The sequence below is a fragment of the Rosa rugosa genome, chromosome 2 (assembly GCF_958449725.1).
Source record: "Rosa rugosa chromosome 2, drRosRugo1.1, whole genome shotgun sequence".
Classification (NCBI taxonomy): domain Eukaryota; kingdom Viridiplantae; phylum Streptophyta; class Magnoliopsida; order Rosales; family Rosaceae; genus Rosa; species Rosa rugosa.
In genome coordinates, this window is record NC_084821.1 from 5,003,753 (window position 1) to 5,031,524 (window position 27,772).

Below are 27,772 nucleotides of genomic sequence, written 5' to 3' on the forward strand. Positions count from 1 at the left end.
ATTGTGGCTTGGTACAAAGTGCGATAGAGGGCACCCAGCACTGGTTGTCCTAATCCCACGCGGCGGCCGTTGTAGAGGGCCGTTGCCAACAAGGTCCAGGCACCAGTGGGCTTACAGGAGGAAGTACAGAAGATAAACTTACAAAGCCAGTACTCCAAGAAAGCAATCCCGCCAGTCGCATTGTGCTCCTGGCGGTAATAAGCCAACCACCGCGGATAGGAGCCGCTATGAGCGTTGCGACCATTTTGGGCCATGGTGGAAGTAAAGGTATCAGAGTCAAATTGGCCATGCAGATAGGGCTCGCTGTCGATGGGTAGGCCAGTGATGGTGAGAATGTCCAACAAAGTGATACTCATTTGGCCAAATCGAAAATCGAAGGTGTTGGTGGCGGTATTCCAGAAACAGAGAAAGGCAGCGAGTGGCGAACGATTGCCACCGCGTGGAAGACGAAAACAAAGATCGATAGTATGAGTGATACCTGCTGCGTTCCAGCGAGCCAGATCTCGAGCTCGCGCTTCACGATACCAGGAAAGCTCCGCCGCACTGATAAAAGATGGCCAATGCCCTATTTTTGATCGATGATTAGGGGCACTCCAACTGGTAAAGTCCCCAGGAGTCCTTCGGAGGACTGGGATGGGGCGGCGAACAGGTAAGCCATAGAAGGCGATAGCGTCGGCCGGGAAAGAATCTCGCGGCGTCGGACCCAGCCCGGCATGGTTATTCGAGAGTCGGAGGAGCAGGGGTCTCTGGATAATGGTTTGGAGGATCAGGCTGGCACCGATGTTGGCTCCCCAAGAATGGGCGGCTTGTTCATTCAGTTCTTCTTCTTGATCGATAACTATCTTTTTCGGGGGAGCCATTTCTGGGTTTTCGAAGAGGAAGATGTGTGCAAAAGAGGGTTTCTGGGTTTAGGAGACTAAAAGAGTTTCTGATGTGACAGGTCTGAAGTGGCTGCGGATTTAAATAAGAGATTTTGTGAGGGAAACGATACGACAGAAAGGCATTTCGCGAGTGAAAAGACGCAACCCTCATTAATGACATCGTTTCGAGCATCGAACGCGTCGTTTTAGTCCCCTTCAATCAGTTACATTTTCATGGGCCTGATTTCGAGGCCTGGGGGGCAATGTTTGAGCCCAAAAGTAATTTTGGCAATATCCTTTAGTGGATCTAGCACAGTGGGCCGATACCTGCGGCCCAAAAATAAGTCTACTGGGGTTTGGGTTACAGCTTCGCCCATTCCGGAATCCATGAGGAAAACGAAACCTTATTGGAGTCAAGTAGCAGAGATTGACTAGGAAACTTCAATCAATAATCCTTCTACAACAAGGAGCAGTCAGAAACCCTAGGTATATATACCGGGTTTCAAGGACGAATTAAGGACCTCTCTCATATCAATCAATCCTAGCGATTACAATGCCTCCCCGGAGCAAACCTTCAACCTTGTTGAAACCCGGTGACCGTGCGTCAGTCCTAGTCTCTCCCAGAGCCGACTGTCAGCATCACCAGACCAACCCGGCGACTGTACTTCCAGTCCCAGTCTCCCAGCGAGCCGACTGCGAGCGCAACCGCCACCGTTACTGCCAGCGAAGCAAGGGTAACGCCCTCGCAACCCAGCGAAGCTAAAGTCACGTTTTAGCGCAACCCGTGCTTTCTCCAAACTTCCCAGTGATTGCTCTGCTTAGTCTACGAACACTAAGTATCGATTCGGTGAACGCAAGAGACCACAACCAAAGTCCTTATCCGTAAGGCAAAAGTCCTTTTCCGAAAGGCTAGAGAAGAACCCTGTGACGAGGTTGGTGCTCTCCTCGTCCACAGCGCTTGAAGAAGAAGTCAGGTCAAGGGACTACCCCAACGACTGCACCCCGCGGTGCTGGCACGCCTGCGCAATCACTCGCTCAAAAGAGACAGTTTGCAAGCCAACTGGTTTTGGAGCCAAACAACAGCCATGTTCATTCGCCTGTGATCGCTCAGAAACCCAACCTGAGTATATATTTTGAAAAAAAATCCCAAATTCAGTTCGTTTAGGTTATAGAATTCAGTTATAAATTGAGACATCTACCATCTAACTTTTTTTATGCATTAGCAATGGAACCAGAGACATATGTATACCTCTTTCTTTGAGTTTGATCGAACCATTGAAATAATGATGGCTTCCTTTTCCCGGCCCTGGAAGCCATCGACTGTTGAGATTTCCAAATCCTTTAGCTTTTCTTCATTGCTTTTCAACTTCTTCAGTATGAAAACCTGCAATACTAGATCAGATATAGTAAAGAGAAGAGAAACATCTATTATACTATAGTATTTGCATAACGTAAACGACCCAGAGCTATTGGAGCATCCTCCTCCACAGGCTTCCCAAAACAATTTCAACTCAGTATAGAGTCCAGGGCTTAGCTAATTCCCAGGGTAGCAGCACCTGCCCCAATCTGCCCTTACAAACTAATTACCATACCATCCTAAACAGATTGGAAAGTGCCAATACTAAAGTTACAATTTCTAAAATGGTATATAGAAGGTTTAGTTCAACAGTGAATAGACCGAGACAATTTGAAAAGAATAATAAAGCATAAAAAGCAATTTCAAATTGCTTATCAATTTCAAGTGTTAAACTCAAACGCGGGTAAGTCTAAGGTGTGTTGATGTTTGTCATACATCAACTTTTTAATTAATATATATTAAATTAAATTAGTTAGTGAAACCTGTTGTACAGGTCAACATGTTATCCACTTATAATTTGACATGTGTACTTAAAAAAAAAAAATTACCATACTAAGTACTCATTTATTCTTTTATACGTAAATCGTTCAAAAACTTGTAATGAAGATCGTAAATGTTGTAATTACTTTTATTACAACTATAATTATCACTAAATACGTCCAATGTGGTATTTTGTTGTAAAATGCCTCATCGATGATATAATTTACAAAAGAAAGGACTCTAGTTACAAAAAGAACAACTGGATTACAAGAATAAGGACTTGAAAAGTTTTAGGTCTAATATGATTATTTACCATATAAACAAAACATTTGTTGTTGCATTGGTAAAGGGATCGCTTTTTTTGTAAATGGATCACATTTCATGTAATTATCATAAAAACAACCATAATTACAACGTTATACCTCAATTGTTGTAATTTATAGTAAAATGCATTGTCAAACGAGTAATTATCTCATGGATGATGAGATTTACACAAGAAAAGTATTAAATTACAAAATATAGAACTTTAATACACAATTAAGGACTCGCGCCTCATTTATAATATATACATAAAGTTTTACCACGTTAACAGCAATTCGTTGTCACATTAGTAAAATGGGTCTCAGACTTGTAATATAAAAAATTACTACAAATAAGAGCTTGATTACTACTTCTACAACAATTCGTTGTGTTATCGGTTAAATGGTTCTCAAACTTGTAATATTAAAGAATTACCATAAATACAACCTTAGTTACTACTTTGGACCTCAATTGTCGTAAAATCAGGAAAAAAACATCGTTAAATATGTAAATAACTCATAAAGGACAGTAATTACAAGATAGACAACCTTATTACACCATAAAGGACTCACCGTAAATTTACTTAAATATATGAAGTTTTACTATTATAGCAACACATTCGTTGTTTTATTAGTAAAGTGGTTCTGAAAACTTGTACTAATGAAGTATTAACACTTATTATAACTAAATTAGCACTTTTTACCACAATTCGTTGTTTTATTAGTAAAACTGTTCTCAAACTTGTTATAGTGAAATATTAACACTAATTACAACTTGACTACCACTTTTTACAATAATTCGTTCTATCAAGAGATTGTGTTGTGTTTTTTTTTTCCTTTTTTTTTTTTTTTTTTTTTTTTTTTTTTTTTTTTTTACCGAACTGAGGATTGGGGTTCTCTATTTGTCTTTCTCTTCCAGCGTCCTTCTTCCTTCTTCCTTCTTCCTCCTTGGTTCATAGTTTATATTCTAGCGTGTCAGATCCATGGCTGCCTGAACATCGCTCCGCTATCACTTGATTCACTTCTCCGCTGCAATTCTCTCCATCCTTAGTTTCTCTTCTCTTTGAATTTACAGAAATCTAATCGAAGAAGCCCCAAAATCCCAAATCAGAATTCCCAAACCCTAAAATTTTCGATCTCTCTTAGTCATCGTCGGAGCCAGAAGCCGACTAATTCGAACTCCAATTCCAGTAATGTCCAATCTGTTGGGGTTTTGTTCCCTCCCTGACTCATTACTTCACCAATATTCCCTTCTGGTTTTGGTGCTGGCCCCAATGGAGCTTCTGCTGCCCAGTTTGTTAGAGCAGAAATGCTTCCTAGTGGTTATCTGATTCGACCGTGTGAGGGTGGAGGATCAATCATTCATATTGTTGACCACCTGAACCTTGAGGTCTGAATTTCGGATCTTTATTTTCTTTGGTTATTTGTTATTCAGGAAAACTCAATTGTTTTTCATCTTGTTCCAGGCTTGGAGTGTGCCGGAAGTGCTGCGACCGCTTTATGAATCGTCCAAAGTGGTAGCACAAAAAAGGACTATTGCGGTGAGTAGATTATGCTGGCTTCTGTGTTGGACTCGTATCCACTGAGACACACACTGTACTCCTTTGTTTGTGTAAAGAAATTTATGTCTCTTATAATAAGAAGTAGGATTGGTTGGATTCTGATATGTCTGTTACCTTTTTTTCCATGTGAGTTTGAGTGACATTCATTCAGTCCCTGCATCCTGCAATCAAAGCTTGTATGCTACCTGGAAACAAATGTCTTTTTTGTAGCAAATAGTGGATCTTTGCTGAACCGCATAATTTATTAGCCCCAACTCATGTAACCTAAGTTCTTTACATTCTGTTTTTCAGTATAAAAGGTTCATTTTTTGAAACTGTTTAGCCAACTTTCTTGATGAGGTCATATTACTTTAAATTTTGATATTGTGGTAAATATAATTTTGTAACAATACTGCTTGCTGGTGATTTGTTCCATTTATCTCAATAGTGCTGCAGTGCCACGATCCCAGCTAAGCTTTGCAAGAGGGAAAGTACCAAGCAATTCCACAATTCCAAGATCAAGTTTCCATTGAACTCTGATGAAGCATTTATGTCAGATTATGTTTTAATCCTCATTTTAGGTATGCATTGGATTAGAAACAGAACAACATTGCAGGTTAAAATGTGTTTAAGCCACCAACTTGTCCTTAATGTTAACTTATAGTGATGAAAATTTTATAATTAGGTTGTGAGGGATGGAGATTTTCTATTTTCTAAAGTGTGAATTGTTGAAATTCTGTTTCATATTGGATTGTCTATCTCTGCAACTTTCTTTTGTTTGGTATTGCTTGCTTTTGTGAAATTTCATGTGACTATATTATCAGAACAAGTTCAGTCTGGCAAGGCTTCTGATAAGCTGCTGTTTACGTACTTCCCTTTCCTGGTGTTTTGGCCATACTACATGGGCTGTTGACAACTTCCAGGACGAGTAGTTCAATGATTGGCAAGAGACCTATGCTGGGCAGCAAAAAGAAGGCTTGAGATACACAACTCACTGACTCAGACTTTATAATTCTATTGTCATTTTGGGAGTTTTGTATTTGTCATTTTTTCTGATTGAAATGCTCATTGTGTTTGTGACCTCAATCTTTTGATGAAACTAATCTTATTAATGAATGACAGATTTATTCCCAAGGATTTGTTGGTAGTTCCTAAGCCGATGACATTATAATAATATAGTTGGAAGAACAACACACATCCAGATATGTACTTTGCTTTATTCTGCTTGAACAACCGCACACTTTCTAATAGAAATTCAAATGAGAAACTTGCCCAGTTCATACTTCTTATATTCTTCAGATTCTTCAATGCAAGAAGATACTTCAGACTTCAAGCATCTGCACAAATAGCAAACAGCACTCTCTGAGTCAAATTGCAGTGGAGCAAAATTGTTCTCAAGTTTTCAGTCAGGGAAGAAAGGAACTCCGTAATGTATACCTTCAGTTAATAATTATAGGGTTACAGCATCTTCTCTTTCGCCTCCTTGCCTGCACTCCTCAAAATCCGCTCTGTCTCTAGGTTGAATTGTGCCTTTACCTGGATACGAAGCCTTGCGCAACCGAGATAGTTTCTGGTCTTTAGGAATTAGGGTTTATGTCGTGGACTATAAGTTGTGGGTTATAACTTACGAACGAAATTGATTTATCTATAACTATTTTTTTCCCTTTTCCATTAACATAAAGGATTTTCATTTAAATATATGGAAAATATTAATGCTTTCTGAAATATAAAAGACCCTAAACCCTAAACCCTAAACCCTAAAATTTTCATTTATTTAGAAATTAACTACAATTGAATTCCTAATCCGTATTAAATGTTGTTTAACAAATTTCAAAACAACAAGATACATTCATTAGTACTCTAAGACCCTAAACCCTAAACCCTAAACCCCAAACCCTAAACCCTAAACTCCAAACTTTAACCCCTAAATAGTAACCCTAACCCTATTCCCTAAATGAAATATATGATTCTTGATAATCTATGCTCCTCCTCGACAAGATATTTCTTTCTCAACAAGATACCTCATCCTTCACAGGATATCTGCTCATCGACTACATTACTACATATGTCTCACCTTAACAAGATATCTGCTTCTCCTCGACAACATATCTTCTCCTTAACAAGATATCTGCTCCTCCTCGACAACATATCTCATCTTAACAAGATATATATATGCTCCTCCTCGACAACATATCTCTCCTTAACAAGATATATGCTCCTCCTCGACAACATATCTCTCCTTAACAAGATATATGCTCCTCCTCGACAACATATCTCTCCTTAACAAGATATATGCTCCTCCTCGACAACATATCTCTCCTTAACAAGATATATATATGCTCCTCCTCGACAACATATCTCTCCTTAACAAGATATATGCTCCTCCTCGACAACATATCTTCTCCTTAACAAGATATCTGCTCCTCCTCGACAACATATCTCACCTTAACAAGATATATGCTCCTCTATAAAATAGTTCACTTATACATTGCATTCTACTACAAAATTTATCTAAAAGTCGTTTATGTTTACACTTTGACCACCTTTGTCACCTGAATAAGGATTCTTCAATCATATTTTTGCTAATTCCACGCTAGTACATCAAATATAAGCGAAGTGAAGTGCGATCCGTGTACTCCTTATTTCAGCCGTCAGATAACGACTTCTGTTCTCTTTTTTTTCACGCGGATCGAGCTTACTAACCGTCGATTTAATCCAATTGAGTTTTCAATACAATTCAGTTTTGTTTTTTGTTTTTTTTTTGATGCATGAGTTAGATTGCTCTTCTTCGTGCAGCGCCTCTTCTCTGTTTTCTCCTTTAACTCTCTCTCTCTCTCTCGGTGCTCTTGGGACGACGTCGTTCATCCATCGCCGCCTCCACCTTTGCTACTGTCGGTGACCACTTCAAGTTGGGTCTTCGCATCTGCAATCAAAGCCGAGTATTGGGGACATGCCGGAGAGCTTCGCGGCGGAGATTATAGCAAAGGTGTGTGTACGTCTTCAGTTTTTTTCATTGTTTGGATTGATTTCTATTTGGGTACCCATGATCTTTAGAGAAGTTTGAGTCTTTGGATTGATTTGGTGTGAAATTTGACTGTTTGATCCCAATTTTTATGTATTTCAGAAGTACAATAAAGGTGGATACTTTCTTGCCCATCTCTTAATTTCAGTAATGAACTTTCTTCATCTTATATATGTATTAAGCTTCTTCTTTACAACAGGTATGAAGAAAGACTCGCATGGTTATCAGTCCATGCTTTGATGTTGGTGTCAAGGAGATTGAAGGCTGACTGCTACTCTTCTTCCATCAAGACATGTTTGCCCTTGTTAACTCACCAATGTATTAGTTGTTAGGTCACCAAGTGTTGTATATGTTAAATACTACTTGCCCAGTTGATACGTTTTCAATTGCCTTGGTTGTTGCATTATACCTTTTGACTTTTTGCTTATATGGTTGAAGATGACCGGTTTTTCAAATGGATATCATCTTCCTGCAAATGCATCAAGGAATTATGTCTTGAAAATGTTAGTGGAATAAAAAAATATCACAATTTCTGCAATTTCTTTTTCTATGATACTTGAAACAGCAGCTGCAGGAATGAATAGAACAAAAATATATAGTGTGTAATCGGGGAAGAAAATGAAGCTAGCTAGTGATGAAGCTTTCTTTCAGGCTATGCTAGAAATGCATCAAAAGTAGACAAGTCACAGTCAACTATAGGAGCAATTAGTAGAGTTAGATAAGTGTAGTCTTACGCCTCTGTTAGTTTAAGTTGGAGAACTCCCATCATGTTAAGTTAGTACTAGTTTCGTAATGTGAACATAGGCCAAGCAATGGGAATCACGGATTTCATAAATCCTACCGAACCTGGAAAGCCTTTGCATGAGGTCAGTTTTGTTACATGATTTATAATGAAGACTAGACCTACTACCAGATTAGGAGATTACTTGGTCTTTCAAAATTTTGTAACCTCGGAAAGCAGTTGAGAAGTGAAAAATAAGGATCAAAAATTTCATTTTCATTGCTTCATTACTCTATTGATATCATGTTTTGGGTTGTGGCGGTGTTACAAAGTACTGAACAATTTCATCACACCAACATATTTGGAAGTGCCACTAGAAATCATGCATTCTATTGAGTTGGACAGTGAAATGATGCATCCATCTAATCCAGTACACACCAACAGGATAAACATGCACGCAACTTATGAAACAAATAACCAAGAAAATTTCTGCATTCTTTGTGACTCTCTGTACTTGAGGGAAAATGTAGGAATCAAATTAGACACCATGATCGAATGTGAATCAAAACCGTCTTTGATCCATGGAAGGATAATAGAATCCACCTAAGTAATAAACTGCATAAAACTAATGGCCTCACTAAAATCTTTCCCAACTGGGACGCGGAAAGAGCACCACACCCAAGAACTAACTAGTTATGAGAAGAATCCCTCTCAATACAACTATAAAGCCATGAAGGCCCAAACTGTAAACAAAGCATAGGATTAGTAAAAGAAAGAGCTTCTCTTGCAATCTTGTCAGCAACCATATTACAGTTCCGACGAACATACCCCCGGCTGCAATGATCTAATTGCCTTATCACATCTTTTGCTTCATCCAATATATTTCCTTCCTCACTAAGATCTTCTCCCTGCTCATGGAGCGTGTTAATCACCGTAAGGGCATCCCCTTCAATTTCAAGGGACTTAAAACCAACATGAACAGCAAATTTATTGCCTTAACAGTGATGTCCATGCATGCCAGTGGATAAAAATAGCAAAGTAATCAAAGTAATTAGGAAGATCGGTGTCCAATGTGGTTATTTTAATTAACACTGCTCCCAACCCAGTATAGCCCCTCCTCCCATCACAAGCCGCATCAAAATTGAACTTAATGAAGTTATGCTTCGGAGGCTGCCCTCCTCCCTACTTGTTTCTATTTTGCTATTAGCCCTAAGACCAGTGAGACCAAAACGAAGGTCTTTAAACTCTATAGTCTAATCTTCAACTGGAATCGGTGCTCAAACATAAAATTTATGAAAGATAAAGACTAGTTTCGAAAGAGTAAAGACTAGTTTCTCACACTACAAAAGATAAAAATTGCTGCAAAGAAAAATGAAGCCTCATACCTGGGTTGATAACCTTCGGATTTCTTGGTTCAATCTTATACTGAACAGAATGATCAAAATGACCATGTACCTGGGTTACAGCATCTTCTCTTTCGCCTCCTTGTCCTCGTCCTTGAGCAAAATGATCATGTACTCACTGCAATCAAAAATCAACATAAACGTACAGGATTGTTATAGGTTGAATGATTCCAATGATGGTAGCTGTTGAATGAAATATATATGGGGTCAACCAAATTCAATTATGCCGTTTACCTGGATACGAAGCCTTCGCAACTCTGCTAGGTTGAATGAGTAGCTGTTGAATGAACGATGGGGTGGCCGAGATAGTTTCTGGTCTTTAGGAATTAGGGTTTATGTCGTGGATTATAGTTATAATTTATGAAATTGATTTATCATGTAATTCAGAATTTTGCAAAAAAAAAAAAAAAAAAGGCTACCAGGTGAGCAGGTCACCATCATTGAATATTCTGAACCGTTAGATATATTCTCAGTTTAATTATATCCGACGGTCTAAAATATTCAAAAAAGTTAATGTATGGCATACATCGACGTATACTAGAATTTTCCCTCAAACGCTACATCCCAGCACTAATTTAATTATAAGGACTACTTCACTTCCCCAAAGTTTCAATCACACATTCCACAAAAGAAAAAACAAAAAAAAAGGAGCTTCTTAGTTATAACCGTATAGCTTATCGGCCCATGTAACCTGAACTGAAAACTCATCAAAACAACACCAAATCATCATACTCTGCCCATTCATCCCAGCAAATACGAGTTAAGCAATCAACTACAATCACCAAAATCATTCTTGACTTCCTAAACAAAAAGCATACCCATTTAAGCTCAAAATTAAGAAAATGAAACCAGGACAAAGAGTATTGACCTTTTTGGATCAATGAGGCTTCCTATTCAATGATTCAATCCATTCCATGGACAAAAAGTCGGGAAAAAAATTATTGACCTTTTTTCATTTTCTTTTGACCAACTCTATATCCCAGCAAAATCAATACTTGCAAAAGAATACCAAAATTTCGACAATCAAATCAGAACACCAGCAATGAAATCATCAAACAAAATACGATGGCTCCATGATTCACCAAACTGCAAAAGGATTGAATCATTGAAAAAAAAAAAAAAAAACCCTAAAATCGAGAGAGAGTAAAATCTAAGAACAATACCTTCAAGATAGACCAATCCTATGATGATGAGGATGAATCAAGAATGGTATATGGGAGGCTCTGAGGGATCCGTAGAAGGATTGAGAGTTGAGACGAGGGAGGGAGGAGGAACCGAGGAAGAACCCAAGACTGAACGTGGAGTCTTGGTTGAGACTAAACGGGATTGGGTAATGAGTTAAAAAAAATTTATTTTAATGGTTTTCTATTCTATCCGTTGGATCAACTCAATTAACATCTAACGGCTGGGATGATTTCGTCCCGTTTTGTCCCTTTAATTTCGTCCCGCAGGTGAGCGGGCCTGTGATAAAATATACCATGTTGTGTAACTGCTAGACATGAATAAAGTAGTCATATCTACTGTGATTTAGATAATGTTATGGAGTCTCCTCAAATAATGTTCAAGATGGTCATAGAAAAGAAGGTTATTTCCTTGTTATGTATGATATTAGTACATGTCCTTGTTATCTGAAGCTTTACTGTTAGGACGGCAAAATAAGAGCTTTAAATTCTCTTCAAGTCAGGCAGTCCCTGCTGCTGGAGATATAGAATTCATACGTCTTCAACTAAGAGACATACAATTCAGGAAAGCACCGATATATATATATATATGACTTCTTGGTCAATTATGGCAGTAATATAAATAAAAGAGGTTGAAATGTGCCCCTGCAAAAGTGGACAAACTTATGTCTAGATTTAATGGCAGAATGCAAGTGGGGTTTATACCTCTTTCATGTTAAGGAAATTAGAATCCCTCCCGTCAAGGCTCACAGAGTAGACCGACAGAAAAGTAACAAACCACAAGACAAGCAACAAGAGAACACCGGGATTTAACGAGGTTCAGCATAAATCTATGCCTACGTCCTCCCGAGAGATACTTGTTCTTCACTATGAGAATAATTACAGTACAAGATACAATTGAGCTAAATCACCATAACCCAAATCCATAACCCTTGTACACCCACACTCATAGAATTTCCCAAGAACTCACTCTCACCCAAGAGCTGTATTCACTCTTGACATCTCTGCTCCCTTACCCAAGAGATATACACTCTCTTGTTGATGATCGCATGCACCGACCATGCATGCCTTGGTTTACTACCCATGCCCTCTATATATAGGCACCCCAATTATAATCCAATTGGTAGTAGGAAAACCAAACCTTCTTGTACAGGAGAAAAGATCCTATTCTTGATAGGAATAAACTTTGACATCAACCATGTCCAATTAGGAAGACTAACCAAGTCCAACTAGGACTTGCCGTTCCTAATTAATTCTCATCACATCCTAACATTTATGAATTTGAACTACGTACCATGTGCTTTCTTGCTTTTGCTTCTCCTTCTATAGCTATTAATTGTGCGTAATGGTTGGGGATGGTTGAACTAATGCTTAAGGTTTCAAGTTTAATTACTATTATAAGCATATGCCGATTAGAAATTTATGAAAAGCAAATAACCCTACGAAAATCATAAGACCAAGTGACCAACAAGACAATGGAATATAATGTATTATAGCTTATTCTATTATTAAATCTATAGGAAATATTTAACAAAAAATAAAGCAAATAAATTTAATTGCAGTTACAGTTAAATTACAACTCAAATAATTAAATATATATAGCATAGGAGCCAAATTGCCATAGGTGTTGCAAGAGGGCTCTTGTATTTGCATGAGGAGTGTAGCAGCCAAATTGTACATTGTGACATTAAGCCTAGCTCAAAAGATTCTTCTGGAGAATCTTTCACTGCAAGAGTTGCAGGTTGCAGACTTCGGATTAGCCAAGATTTTGAGAACGGACCAGAGTCGAACTACTACCAGAATCAGGGGAACAAAAGGGGACGTGGCCCCTGAATGGCACAAAAACTTTCCTATATATCACAGGCTCACAGAGTAAATATGGATGTTTACAGTTACGAAATTATGTTTGTTAGAGATTATTAATTTGCTGCATGAAGAATTTTGAAGAACAGACGGAAGATGAAGATCAAATGATACTATCTGATTAGGCATACGATTGCTGCAAGCTAAAGAAACTCCACCTGCTAGTGGAGAATGAGTGAATAACATACACGTACAAGTACATAAAGACAGAAACGTATGATTATTGATGAAGAATGCCTAACTAATATCGATAAAAGTACAAAATCATTTTCCTTTTCTACAAAGAAGGCAATGCGAAACTGTGCACTCAACTGGAAACAAAAAAAATTAAAAAATATTTCAGAGAGTGTAAGAAGCTATCTAGGGATTATGAAAACATTGACAGAGTCCATTGTTTGAAGAAGTCTATTAGTGTAGTGATAAATAAATGCAATTGAAAATAGCCAAATCTACATGTATATTCGCTACCTGATCGATTTAGTACTAAACAAACATCTGTTGGGAGTTGGGACCAGTACTAAATAATTCATGTCGAGAAGTCTAATAGTGCAGTGACAGATAAATGCAATTGAAAAGAGCCAAATCTACATGTAAGTACTAAATAATTCCTGTCATGAAGTCTAATAGTGCAGTGACAGATAAATGCAATTGAAAAGAGTCAAAATATATATATATATATATATATATATATGTATATTTGCTACCTGATCGATCTAGTACTAAACAAACATTGTTGGGACGAGTACTAAATAATTCCTATCAAGATGGATCAAAAGTTCAAAACTACAACAACCTATTGAATATCAATTAGTCATCTAAGTCAAGACATAACAAGCCAACCTCATATTTTTCTATTCATAAGCTAGCACGTACGTATTGCAATTGAATGAAGTAATATTGACAAATACAGAGTGCAATGGGGAACAAATGGAGATCACCTTCAATGATGAAATGATTATTTGGAAAATTGAACCTACGACCAATCAGTTGATAAAAAAACAGAACCTCCAGCATTTACACGAGGGCTAAAGCAAAAAATGGAACATAAAACTGACTGAAATAATATTAACAAACACTTTGCCATTTACATGTGAATTTCCACTTCCACACAAAACACCTACTTATAACCCCCCCCCCCCCCCTCTTATATATGTGTATCTTTTTCTTTCTTTTGAAATAAAGGGGAGATGGAGAGCATTGTTGCTCTTCTATCTTCAATCAAAAAAAAAAAAAAAAAAAATTCCACTTCCACACAAAACCACCAAAGACTAACCTTCAAGATTTCCACTTACATTTCCATTCCAAAACCCATCACAAATAGCAAACACTATGGCAAAAGCAAAAGCACAAAATATAAAGCACAAGCTCCATATGCACCTTTTTTTTCTTCCCCAAATATTTCATCAGTATAGCTAAAATATTTCATCACTACTCAAAACGAAAAGCATTAAAACTAAGAATCACAAAGAACACGTACGTCTTGTTAATCTATTAGGCCGCTCAATGATACAACTCAACATGCTTATATGCCTGGAAAAGACACGAGGAATCATCCAGAACTTGATGAATACCGGCTTTCATCAACCATTTGTGACGGTTCAACTCGAAAACCATCCGTCTTCCGATGCAATTGCTTGAGCTCATAAGTTTCCATATACATCATGTCATAGCCGGTCATTATATAATAAAACGAGAAAGTCAAGGTTTGAGATTTAGAATCCAAAATAATTGCTCATACAAATTCTCTAGAAGCCAAGCAGCCTGCAGCTCGCTGCTATAGTTTATCTATTAATTGCACAAATAATTGGAAAGCAGAAGAAGTGAATAAAATAACTATGATCGATGGAATGTCGATATAATCCTTGTCCTACTAAAAATGGTCTATATAATGCAAATGATGATTGCATTCTGTATATCACCATTGACACTTCCATACTTTCATACCATGGCTTCTATACTACCATATCCTTTTTACCTTCTTCTTCTTCTTCTTCTTCTACAGCTACTCCCAATTTCCACAATTGCTCAAACTTATAAGAACATATCCTTGGGCTCATCACTCACTGCACTTGACAATAACTCTTTCTGGGCCTCGCCATCGGGGGAATTCGCTTTTGGTTTCCAAGAAGTTAGTAGTAATGGCTTCTTACTAGCCATTTGGTTTAACAAAATAGCTGAAAGGACTATTGTATGGTCAGCGAATGGCAACAATCTAGTGCAAAAAGGATCGAAAGTCGTACTTAATGCAGATGGCCAGCTTTTACTCAATGATGTTGTGATAAGCACACAGATACGGCATGCCGATTCAGCTCAGATGGGAGTAGCCTATGCAGCCATGCTCGACACAGGAAATTTCGTGTTGGCTAATCAAAATTCAACGTATTTGTGGCAGAGTTTTACTGGGCCAACAAATACACTTCTACCCACGCAGACTCTAAATCAAGGCACCATCCTCTTTGCTCCCACAACAGCAACAAATTACTCCAAAGGAAGATTCATGTTTACACTACAAGATGATGGAAATCTCCTGCTTTACACAACACATTACCCATCGGATTCTGCTAATTTTGCTTATTGGTCAACACAAAGTATGGGGATCGGATATCAAGTCATCTTCAACCTGCAGACTGGAGCTATTTACCTTGCTAGCAAGAACGGAAGTATACTTACTGCTGTACTAAACAATACAGCTTCAGCCACGGAGTTCTACCACAGAGTAACTCTTGACTATGATGGAGTGTTGAGGTACTACGTCTACCCTAAAAGCACCAACACAAGTGGACACTGGATCACGGCTTGGTCCCCTTTGTCCTTCATACCTTCAGACATCTGTGTGAGGATTACAGAAGATAAAGGCGGTGGTGCATGTGGTTTCAACGGCTTATGTCAACATGACCAAGGGCCAAGTTGCCACTGCCCAGATGGATCGATACACGTTCATTGATCCTAATGATGAGCTCAGAGGATGCAAACAGACCTTCGTGCCACAAAGCTGTGATGCGGCCTCACCGGAGACTGATCTTTTCTATTTTGAAGAGATGCAAAACACAGATTGGCCTGAATCTGATTATGAGATGTTTACGCCGGTAACTGAGGATTGGTGCAGGCAGACTTGCCTAGCTGATTGTTTCTGTGCAGTTGCTATTTTCAGAAACGGGGACTGCTGGTTCAAGTCAATACCTCTTCGCAACGGAAGGATTGACCCCAGTAATGGTGGAAAAGCTCTAATCAAAATAAGGAGAGGGAATTCTACTTTGAAACCTGAACAAGCACATTCAAGAAGGAGATATCATTCAACTATAATCCTCATCGGATCAGTGCTCCTGAGTAGCTCTGGGTTTCTGAACTGTCTCTTAATGTTAATAACCTACAGGGTTGTTTCTGGTTTCTATTTTAAGAAAGGAAAGGTGATTCAACCACACTCAGTCATACCAGGGATGAACCTAATATGTTTCACTTACAAGGAGCTAAATAAGGCTACGAATGGATTCAAGGAAGAACTTGGTCGTGGTGCTTTTGCAACAGTTTTTAGAGGAGATTTGGCGTCTGATAATGGGAGATGTGTTGCTGTCAAAAGATTGAACACTATGGTAAAAGAAAGTGAGTTGGAGTTCAAAGCTGAATTGAGTGCAATTGGCAGAACAAATCACAGAAACTTGGTACAGCTAATAGGATTCTGCAACGAGGGGGAGCACCGAATTCTTGTCTATGAGTTCATGAGCAACGGCTCTCTAGCAAGCTTCCTATTTGGAGAGTCAAGGCCGAGCTGGCACCAAAGAAGGCAAATTGCTTTGGGTACAGCAAGAGGGCTCTTGTATTTGCACGAGGAGTGCAGCAGCCAAATCATACATTGTGACATTAAGCCTCAAAATGTTCTCCTAGACGACTCTTTCATGGCAAGAATTTCTGACTTTGGATTAGCCAAGCTGTTGAAGACGGACCAGACTCGAACTGCTACTGGAATCAGGGGAACTAGAGGGTATGTGGCTCCTGAATGGTTCAAAAATATGCCTATCACAACCAAGGTTGATGTTTACAGCTATGGCATTTTGTTACTGGAGATTATTTGCTTAAGGAAGTATTTTGAGGCAGAGGCAGAGGATGAAGATCAAATTATACTAGCTGACTGGGCATACGACTGCTACGCGCAAAAGAAATTGCGTCTACTATTTGACAATGATGATGAGGCAGTGCATGATATCAAGAATATGGAGAAGTACTTGATGATTGCATTGTGATGCATCCAGGAGGATCCGTCACTGAGACCCACAACGAAGAAACTCACATTGATGCTTGAAGGAACTGTTGAAGTCTCAATTCCACCAGATCCATCCTCATTTGCAAGTTCAATATTGTAAATGATTGCATTTCTGTTGGATCGATCATAGTCTTGTCACTACCACTGCCACCTTCGTACCTGTCAGCCAGCAACATTGAACAACCGGAAAGTAGACCCAACAGCCGATGCCAACAGCCAAAACACCACCACTGTCCCACGCACCCCCACAACATTCTTCTTCACCTGATCTATGTGAGCAGCCACCTGCGCCGACAATCCACCACACCTCCATCACGCAGACTTCGGAAACTAGAGCGAAGAATAATGAAAATTCAATGTCTTACCTTGAATCATAATTTGTAAGACTTGTTCCACGTGATGGCAATCAATATATTGTATAAAACTTCAATTATGATTTTCTCAATCTTCCAACTTTGAAATAGACGATAACTATAAATAATTCACGGTACTAAAACAAAAATACTTGAGATCCTAACTATCCACCGTACGGCGGTTCCCAAGCTCCTAAACAAACCCAGCTGACTACACTCATGGTCCTCAGCATTTGAGTGGTGAAAATTGAATGAGATTGAAATCTATGTAAGATCAAATCAGCTTGGGTTATGGTTTTAGCATGCATTTACTCGATTGTTTTTTATTACACGCATTTCTATGCATGTAATTGTATCTAAAACACTATAATTAAGTTAATCCTCAAGTCAATTATTATGTAATTAATTTATTTTTATTTATTTTGTAGAAAATACGCGGAGTTGCGGAAACAAGAGAAAATGACGCAAAAATAGTGAAGATTTGAGGTTTTGACAAAAGAAAGAAATTGTGGATTTGTTAATTGCTTAATTACTTAATTAAGCCTAATTGGGTAATTAATCAAAAACACAAAACGTGGCAGCAAGCTTTGATGATTACCCATTGGTTAATTATCCATTTGACACGTGGCAATTGCTCCTTTTCATTCACCTCCAAAACCTATCAGCCACGCGACCTTATCCTTCATTCTCTCTACCTCACGCACACAACCAGACAATCATCCATTCATTTTCCTTTCTTGCAATCACCACCACCCACATGTCTACCAGATTCTCTTCTCACCCTTCGACCAACACCAAGACCCCATATTTTCCTCCTAACATCAAAAACCCTACAGCGCCGTAGAGCCAAACGGGGAGCACTGCTGCCCTCTCCCATCAATCACCTTCCCATCATCTTTTCTTTATTATTTTCTTAGTAATCTTTTGGGAATTTAGAATGATTTCTCACTCAAGCTTCAAAGAATCATCATCAAGAGCACCACACCTCTATTTTGGGTAGTTGCGTGAAGAAATTACTTGGTTCATACTAGCTCATAGCTAAAAGTGACAAAGCGAACTCTCCCCTCTCTTCCTTATTATTTATTCCATAATTTTATTTGCTATTGATGATGTATTTGACTATGGATAGTGAGTAGTTCAATTTTGGGAGTTAGGGTTGTGAAGCCCTAACTCATCTTGTGTAAATATTGATGCTTTAATTTTAATAAATGCAATTTTCATTGTGTATGCTTTAAATCCGAATTTATTGGTCCTTAGAAGCTTGTTTTCAGGCTTTGTCAACCTTTGAAATTATGTTGTGGGCAATTGTGATGAATAGATTGATAAATTGACAACTTATTAGTCTTGTGGCATCTAGGATTTAAGTGTGGTGACCATTGCTAGCTTAATTGTAGCTAAGCTTGCTTGGGTCTCTATTATCTTGCTCTCTAGGCCTCTAATTTTGGATATTGCGGCCTTAACCAGCATAATACCCAAATTAGAGAGTTGATTGTGGCTTTAACCGGCATAGTCAATACACCGAAAGGATAATTGGTTTAGTAGCCTTAATCGGTACTAGATACGGGACTCGACACATATAGGAAATGCATGCATTTGTGAAATTGGCATCGATATTTGCAAGAGAGTTAGTGTGAATCACCCGACACTCCCATGTTCCCATTAATTTGTAAACCCAAATTTAATTTTCTAGTTCGTTAATTAGTTGTTTAGTTTACTTTTCGGTTGCGTTTAGTTTAGTTAATTCACAATTCAAAACTTCCTACAATTTTCGACTCATTTGTTTATATCCACCACTAGGCTCTTAGTTTTGATTAGGCTTTGGTGAAAACCAAAGCTGAGCATTGCTAAGGCTTGGTGCCTTAGAATAGCATATTTATTTATTTTCTTTTTCTTTTTCTTTTGTTTGCTTAGTGACTTTAGTTCCGACTATCCAAGGATTGTGGGTTAGCCACTAATCCTCGTGGTACGATAATCTTGGGCACTATATTTCCCTATCTTGACAATGATACATACGCTTGCGGAAATGTGTATCAAGTCAGTTTTCCCTAAAGCATATACAAATATGATATGGACCAATTGCACTTAGAAAAGGAAAAAGAAATGCTCCAAAGCCAGCTTGGCTAAATGATATGGTAACTTATGCACTTCCAATTACTGAAGAAGAAATTCTTCTACCTATGAAGAAGCTGTGATACATGCAGATAGTGTAGAATGGGAAAAAACAATGGATAAGGAGATGAAGTCTCTTCACAAGAACAAGACTTAGGAGTTGGTTCAGTTAGTTACCACATGGGAAGAGAGCAATTGGCTACAAATGGGCTTTTGCTAAAAAGGAAGGACCTCGGTACAAGGCTAGATTGGTAGCTAAAGGCTATGCACAAAACGAAGGAATAGACTACAATGAGGTATTTTCTCCAGTTGCGAAGCATTCTTATATTCGTATTCTATTAGCCTTGGTTGCACAGTTTGATCTTGAGTTAGCACAACTTGATGTTCAAAACTACATTTTTACATGGTGAACTAAAAGAAGAGATCTATATGACTCAGCCAAATGGTTTCAAAGTTGCTGGTAAGGAAAAATTGGTTTGCAAACTGCATAAATCATTGTATGGTTTGAAATAGTCTCCAAGACAATGGTACAAGCGATTTGATAAATTTATGTTTGGTCAGAAGTATACTAGGAGTCTTTATGATCCATGTGTTTACTTTCGCAAGCTACATGATGGGACTTTCATTTATTTGTTCTTATATGTTGATGATATGTTAATTGCATCTAAGATCAAGGTGGAGATTGAAAAATTAATATCACAGTTGAGTGGTGAGTTTGAAATGAAGGACTTGGGAGAAGCTAAGAAGATTTTGGGCATTGAAATTGAAAGAGATAGATGGAGAGGCAATGTTTGTTTGTCATAAAAACAATATTTGAAGAAGATACTATAGCGGTTTGGCATGGTTGATAAATCTAAACATGTAAGTACATCTCTTGCTTCTCATTTCAAGCTTAAATCTACTATGTCTCTTAGCACTATTGATGATATGCAATATATGGCTAAAGTTCCTTATGTTAGTGTTGTTGGTAGCTTGATGTACTGTATGGTGTGTACTAGACCTGACATTTCACAGGCTTTAAGTGTGGTGAGCAGATATATGCATAACCCTGGTAAAAGCCATTGGCAAGCAGTGAAATGGATTCTACGGTTTATTCTTGGTACTGTGAATTGGAATTGTGTTTCAATAGGATAAGACAAGTCAGTGTGTTGTTGGATATGTGGACTCTAATTTCGCAGGTGATTTGGATAAATGCCGATCCACTATAGCTTATGTGTTTACTCTTGCTAATGGAGCGGTAAGTTGGAAGTCGAACTTTGCAATCTACTATTGCTTTGTCAACAACAGAAGCTTATGCGGGTTTTTCGTTCTCTTAAGGCTTGGATTCGGTTTATAGCCCCGCACACACCTGGTTTTGTCAATGGTGTTCTGGATTCAAAAGTTCTCTCTAGTTTGGGTGTGATTCCAGTTGTCAAATGTCGAACTGCACCTCGGATTGTGTTGTGGCATCCTCCTCTCTTTCCTTGGCTTAAACTTAATACTGATGGCTTGGCCAAGGGCAACCCCGGGCCTGCAGCTTGTGGTGGAGTCTTTCGAGATGGTTTTGGTAATTTTATTGGTGGTTATTGTCAAGGTTTGGGGCAGCAAACGGCTTTCTTCTCTGAACTTATGGCTGTTATTATTGGCGTTGAGTTTGCTTTTCATTATGGTTGGCATCACCTCTGGTTAGAGAGTGATTCTACAGCTGTACTCCAATGTCTCTCTTCTTCCTCGTTTATTCCTCCTTGGCCATTACGGGTTGCTTGGTACAATTGTTTGACTCGTATTCGACAAATCTCTTTCACCTGCTCACATGTTCTTCGAGAGGGAAATTCAGTTGCAGATAGATTTGCTAATCTGGGGCTGGTTTCTTCCTCTCTGACTTGGCATGTCACTCCTCCACCTGAGGTTTGTCCTTACTTGCGTATGGATGCTTTGGGTTTCCCTTTCTATAGACAATCTTAATATGTCGGTTATTAAGGCTGGGCACCTTGGTATGATTGGGATTTGCAATGTGGTAGTTCAATGTGCTGCGCTGCTATGGTTAGTTGACAATTGCAACTTCAAGCTACGGGATCAACTTCAATTATCTACGTTGTCGCTGCATGTTTTTATGAATGTGCAGATTAACACCCTCTTTTCTCTTTACGTTCTCTTGGTTTTGGGGGATTGTCTAGAAAATACTTTTGTTGGGGAAGGTTTTTGGTTTGGTCCCCCTTCCTCTTTTTGTATTCTTTCCTTTTTTATTTTATTAATAAAGTTAAATAGAGGGATGGGCGGTGGGTTCCCGGTTGTGATGGTCCCCTTTCTTTCGAGATTGCGGGTGGGTGCTTGACGCCCCAAATCGGCTGTCACAGAGGAGCTAATATCGCCTAATCCTCTATTTATTAAAAAAAAAAAAAAAAAAAAAACAGAAGCTGAGTACATGGCGGTAACAGAGGGTGCAAAACAAGTAGTTTGGCTTCGTGCACGAAGCCAAAAATGGTCTTTTACGGCCCACCATGTGCGCCGTAAAAGCCTATTTACGGCGCACAAAAGCATGCTGTAAATGCTGGCGCCGTAAAAGACCTCATGTCTTTTAAGGCGCGCAAAAATGCGTCATAAAAGAACAATTAACGCGCCATAAAAGTGGTTCCACAAATGTGATTGAGGTCATTTACGGCCCACATTGCATGCCATAAAAGACCTTCTATTTAAGGCATACCCATGCACGCTGTGAAAGAGTGACTGAATTCCTATTTTAAGGCACACTCTATGCGCCGTAAATGAGGTCTTTTCAAACAAAAAAAAAAATTTATATTGCTCAAATGTCATATTCATATTCATATATATTACCCTCACTATAATTAATCACATTTACAAAGTAACAATTGGAAATGTATTGGTAGAATTCATTACATCAATCAATTAACCCCGTCCCCAAATTCTAGTAAGCAAAGGACCAAACAAAAATTAAAACAATTCATAGCTACTGCTGAAGCCAGCAATGCTTCACATTTGTCAAGCATGGCATGGCTTTCTTCTGCGCTGCTACAACAGCAAGTTCTGAAACCAAACCATTCACCCCCTCCACCTGCTCATATAAAGTTTCAAACTATTAGGTACTTATCTAGCTAGTAAACCAAACATTAGTTAGCAATTGCTGAACGCTTCGGACAATCTCCTCATAATTATTTGATAGTATGAAAATTTAATGCAACAAATTCTCAGTAAATACCTCAAATCCATATGTGAGCAAACTAACAGAAGAACAGAAAAGGAAAGAAAAATGTAAATACCATAGGTATTCCCAGCTCTTTGAGGTCATTTTCTCCCATCTGCTTCAATGCAGTCATATCAATCTGCACAAGATCATAAATGTTACTAATAAGCTGAATAGAAAAATTTTAGAAACTTATTGTCTCCTTCACTTACAATTATCTATTTAACCTAACAAAACTCCAGTGTTTAACCATCTGGGTAAGTCTTAAAAACAGTTTCAGATATGTGCTGCTTTGCTAATATGATTGGGAAATAATGTTTGTTTCCTATGCTGGATCCTACAACTACCAAGTACCAAATGAGCTCGAACATAGTCATAAGACCATGCCACTATCAAGTAGTAAGGTAATAAACACATGAGAGATTTGATGCCCAACAAACCTATAATAAGATACTGTATACAAAAAGATGTTATGAACTAGGAACCAAAATCTAAATATCCTTAAAAAAATGTGAACACATAACATACTAGAAACAAATATAGCAAGAAACATACTTCCTCAGCCTTGAATATAATGGCATATTTTCCCAATCCGAGGTGTTGCAGCAAGCCATCACTACTACACAAAGTGAATCAAACGACACGTAACAGACGACATACGACATTTTGGTGTCGTCTGAGTTAGTCAGACGACATGTTAGTTATATTTGTCGTTTGTTCTCAAACTCGGCCAACACATTGTAATCAATTAGAATTTGGTGAAATTGACAACTTTAAGACAACACTTACTGGGACACATGTTGTCTGAGAAATCAGAAAAAATAAAAAAAATTTAATTTACATTTATTTTCTAGCCAAAACACAAATCCCTATCTGCTCAATTCCCTCCCTTAGTCGTATCAAAACAAAAAACTTCCCTCCTTAGTTGAAAAAAATTAGGTCATTCTCCTCCCTTTCACTCTCACCATCTCACCAGCCTATCGAGAGTGAAATCGATACACTCTCGCTCTCACTCTCACTCTTAGTCCCAATCTCTCTCGCTCTCGCTCTCACCTCTCACTTTCGCTCTCACTCTCTCTCTCTCTCCGCCGGTCCAGCTCAAAGTCGCATGTTTTTGATCCCACCTAAATCTAGCCGGCCCACAATACGAGCTCAAACTTCCTGCAGGAGATTACGATCCCACCTAAATCTAGTCGCTAACCCTAATCCCTCATTCCCTTAGCCTCTATTCGAGATTTCGACTGACCCTGACCCTCAGCCTCTCTTCGACTCACTCCCTCTGTCCCTCAGTTTCAGTCGCCGCCGACCCACCGCAAAGTTCGACGGTTCGGCCTTATCTCTAAGCTAGCCTCTCAGTCTCAGTCTTCCTATTCGTAATCTCGAACCGCTGAACCGCCGACCCACGGCTTTGCTTCGACCCACTGTAAGTAAACCTTCTCTCTATACTTCATTGTTGGGATGTTGGTCTCCGATCCATCGATCTCCAGTTAATAGATTTGATTATTTGAAATTTCATCTCACAACTCTCAATCTCCCTCAGTCCCTCATCTGAAATTTCATGAACCCAGTAAGTCAAGTAACCAATTATTTCAATTTTCAACCCATTCTCAGTAACTAACTCTCTGTTTTTGATTAAATAGTCTTAAATCTTACTCTTGGAGAGTTGGAGTCTTGGGGAGAGCGAAGGCCGGAACTCAGGAAGACGAGCAGTCGGAGTAGACAGGAGGAAGGAGGTGAGAAATTGAGAACGTGTGGACTGTGAATCTGTGAGTCTTCATTTGTTTGATTGCTGGGTCAGTGAACAATTTTGAGAGTTGTTATACAATTTTGAGAGTTGAATGAATATGGTTAATGGTTCTAAATGTTTAATGAATGTCTTTGACGTTTTGGGCTGTCTAATTAATCCCCCTATTGCGGCTTTTGTCATCTGCAGACGTGTTAGTGCAATAATGTTTGCGAGAAGTAGTTCTTCTATTTAGACTGCTGGTACTGAAGGGATGATTTGTGAAATCGATTCACTGACAGCAAAGGGCAAGTTATTTAAGATTTTTACTTTTGTGTTTTTTATTTTCTTTCATTGGAATTTAATTGGTTGTCATTTTGAATATTTTTCCTTCTTTCTTTTAATTTGTGCAGTTTCTGTTTAGTCTGGAGTTTGTATATATTGAAGTTAGTACAGCGAATCTTGGTATTATTGTTGGTGTGGCTGCTCTAATTTTGGGATCCAAGAAGTTACCTGAATTGGGCAAGAGGTTATGAAGACTATCAAGAGTTTCTAACTGGTGGGCCTCTCTATCTGGATATGTTTTGTTGGTTTGAAACGTTCATTCCATTAATGACTTAAAATGACAGGTTAACTCATTGTAATGTTTGTTTTGCTCTTTGCTGCCTTCGACATTTTATATCTCTGTATTTGTAGTTTTATAGAAACTGAGGAGTTGTTTGTAGAAGTTGAATTGTGTGCAAGAGGCACATATGTCAACACAAACTACTGTCTAATCTTGCACATATGTCAACACAAACTACTCTCTAATTACTTCGTATCCTTGCTTTGTATTTCAGTCAAGGGAGATTAGAGTTGCTTGGAGAGTGGAGAGCTAAAAGTGGTGTTTTCTTGATTGGCTAGACAACTTTGTCATTCGCCTCTAAGTTCTTTGCTTTGGTTCCACGTACTAAAAGGTAGTTTCGCTATTTTAACATAACATTCAATATGCAACTCTTTTTAAATTTTGAGCAACTGAAATATGAAGAAGAAGTTATTGGCTTTGTTCTTATTATAAAACACTTTCCGGACTAATTTCAGCTATTATCTTTGTTTTAACAAAGCAATGTCCTCAGTTATGCATGTGAACTATTTTGATTTATTTGATAATCACAAGTTATGTTCCATTTTTCTTTCAAGTGAAAAGGAGAGAGCACTTCTGCTATTATTGTAATGACTGAGAAGCAGAGAAAACTTTTCTCCCTATATGGTCATATCTATGACTTGGGCCTAACTATCTTTAACAACCTTATCTCCTAGACTAACATAAGGCTCTCAAGGGTTCTGATAACGTGGTACTGCTATATGTGTATCACTAACAGCCCTCCCCAAGTTTAGAGAGCACTCAGTTATGGATGAGGCCCTTTAGTCAATCCTGGACATACAGATTTGAAACTTTTGTTTTTGTCATACAAGTCCAACCTGGACACACGATCCTCGTACATGCAGCAGCTGGTGGAGTCGGATCCCTTTTATACCAGTGGGCTAATGCCCTTGGTGCCACTGTCATCGGAACTGTGCCAACTCAAGAGAAGGCATCTCAAGCCAAGGAAGATGGCTGTCACCATGTCATAATCTATAAGGTTGAGGACTTTGTTGCTCGTGTGATTGAAATAACATCTGGCAATGGGGTTGAAGTTGTCTATGATTCTGTAGGGAAGGATACGTTTGAGGTAACTTGTCTTCATTCTCTACACAGGAAAAAAAAAAAAAAAAAAGCAGAACCGAGAGAATTTATTGAGAAAGATCATTCTATGTTCAAATTCTACCCGAGCACGTTTTAGGGTTTTTGGTATTCTTTTCATTTCTTTTAAATGAAAGTTTTCAGACTAATCTTCATCTGATCTTAATCAAGATTTAGGCTAGTTACTTGTAGACAAGAATGAAATTAAGGGTGTGGACTATATCAACTTAACTTGATAAATTAACAAGAAGTTCATTTAAGCCAGTCTCTTTCTGATTGGAGATATTATTGTATATATTTAGGGATCACTGAGATGCTTGAAGTTTCGTGGATACATGGTGAGTTTTGGGCAGTCATCAGGTGCACCAGATCCGGTTCCTCTATCAGCTCTTTCAGTGAAGTCACTGTTCTTGACCAGGCCTACCCTCTTCCATTACACAGCTACTCGAGATGAATTATTAGAGAATGCAGGAGAGGTATTTGCTAATGTTGATAAAGGTACATTGCGGGTTCGAGTAAATCACACCTACCCATTGTTGGTTGCTTGGATTATGTCAAGGTTGTCCAGAATGCTTGAAATTTTGGTTGCTGTTGTTTTACATGTCTTTTGTTGAACAATGACATGTATATGTATTTGGTAGGTTGTTCAGTTGAAACTTTGTTCTATGGATTTGGTAGGACATGAGTTGATGCTTGTACTTTGAATTGATAATGTAAGATTTGCTAGAATGATGTATGAGAATGATGAAGTAAATGACAACTTTGAATTTCATATCTGCCTATTTCCAGATCAATTGTGCAAACTCAAGTCCAACAACATATATATGAATGTAACTGTTGTAGTGCAAACTATCACACAACACAAAAGAAAGGTCCAAATAAAGCTTATTGTCTGAGGAGAATTCAGACAACACTTTTATATACCAACTTGTCATCTTAAGCCATTCAGACAACATAGGCATCCACTAACTTGTCATCTCAAAGATATTCAGACAACATATGGTAATTGAAGATGTAGTCTGAGGTTCACCCGAGACAACACCATATCGAGCAAATTGATATTTGTAATGCATTTCACACAACATTTGGTAATCAAAAATGCTTGTGTGATGTTTACTTCACACATCAGGTCTCATACAATATTGTCGTTGAAAATATTTAGCAGACAACAAAGGCTTGGAAAGATTGTTGTGCTTGGTGAATTTCACTCAACACCCCGACAATAAGCTGTTGTCTGAGTTCATACCCGACAACACACTACCGTCATGAATCGAAATTTGGTAAATTTAGACAACACATATTTAGGTACACATGTTGTGTGAATGACCAGAGAGACAATTAAAAGAGAATGTTGTCTGATGGGGGAGATCAGACAACACGCCAGTTTACAACATCTCCATTTTCATTCAGACAACAGGCTTTTGACTGTTGTCTGATTCACTTTGTGTAGTAGTGCATCTACTGTCTGTTGTTCATCACCCTAAAAATAACACCCAGAAAAAAGGTAAAAACTCAAAGAAAATAAATAAATAAAATTGAGGAAGGAAACAAAGATTATAGTGGTGACTCGTATAAAAAAAAAAGTAGCTCCTTGCACACAGTGAAATGAGCAAATGACTAGCACATGAATTGTGTAATAAAACCCAAACCAAATGGTGAAACAGTTCAAGTTTAACATATTCTATAACAGCATAGTTA

The 27,772-nt window shown here is 38.3% G+C and overlaps 2 protein-coding genes, 1 long non-coding RNA gene and 1 pseudogene across 3 annotated transcripts; all 4 read left to right on the top strand.

Moving 5' to 3' along the window:
- The first annotated feature begins 3,880 nt into the window (after window positions 1-3,880).
- On the top strand, window positions 3,881-6,218 carry LOC133728377 (uncharacterized). Its single transcript, XM_062155794.1, has 4 exons — window positions 3,881-4,386; window positions 4,463-4,537; window positions 4,986-5,118; window positions 5,362-6,218. Exons 1-4 carry the CDS (start codon window positions 4,306-4,308, stop codon window positions 5,448-5,450), a joined length of 378 nt encoding a protein of 125 aa, XP_062011778.1. The 5' UTR covers window positions 3,881-4,305; the 3' UTR covers window positions 5,451-6,218.
- Window positions 6,219-7,349: 1,131 nt separating this feature from the next.
- LOC133728378 (uncharacterized) lies at window positions 7,350-7,948 on the top strand. Its single transcript, XR_009855822.1, has 2 exons — window positions 7,350-7,523; window positions 7,759-7,948. It is a non-coding gene; the product is annotated as an uncharacterized LOC133728378 (long non-coding RNA).
- Window positions 7,949-14,208: 6,260 nt separating this feature from the next.
- LOC133732806 (G-type lectin S-receptor-like serine/threonine-protein kinase LECRK3) lies at window positions 14,209-17,724 on the top strand (annotated as a pseudogene).
- Window positions 17,725-25,614: 7,890 nt separating this feature from the next.
- LOC133734220 (uncharacterized) lies at window positions 25,615-26,688 on the top strand. The gene is made up of 2 exons (XM_062161860.1): window positions 25,615-26,063; window positions 26,377-26,688. Exons 1-2 carry the CDS (start codon window positions 25,746-25,748, stop codon window positions 26,686-26,688), a joined length of 630 nt encoding a protein of 209 aa, XP_062017844.1. The 5' UTR covers window positions 25,615-25,745.
- The last annotated feature ends 1,084 nt before the right edge of the window (window positions 26,689-27,772 follow it).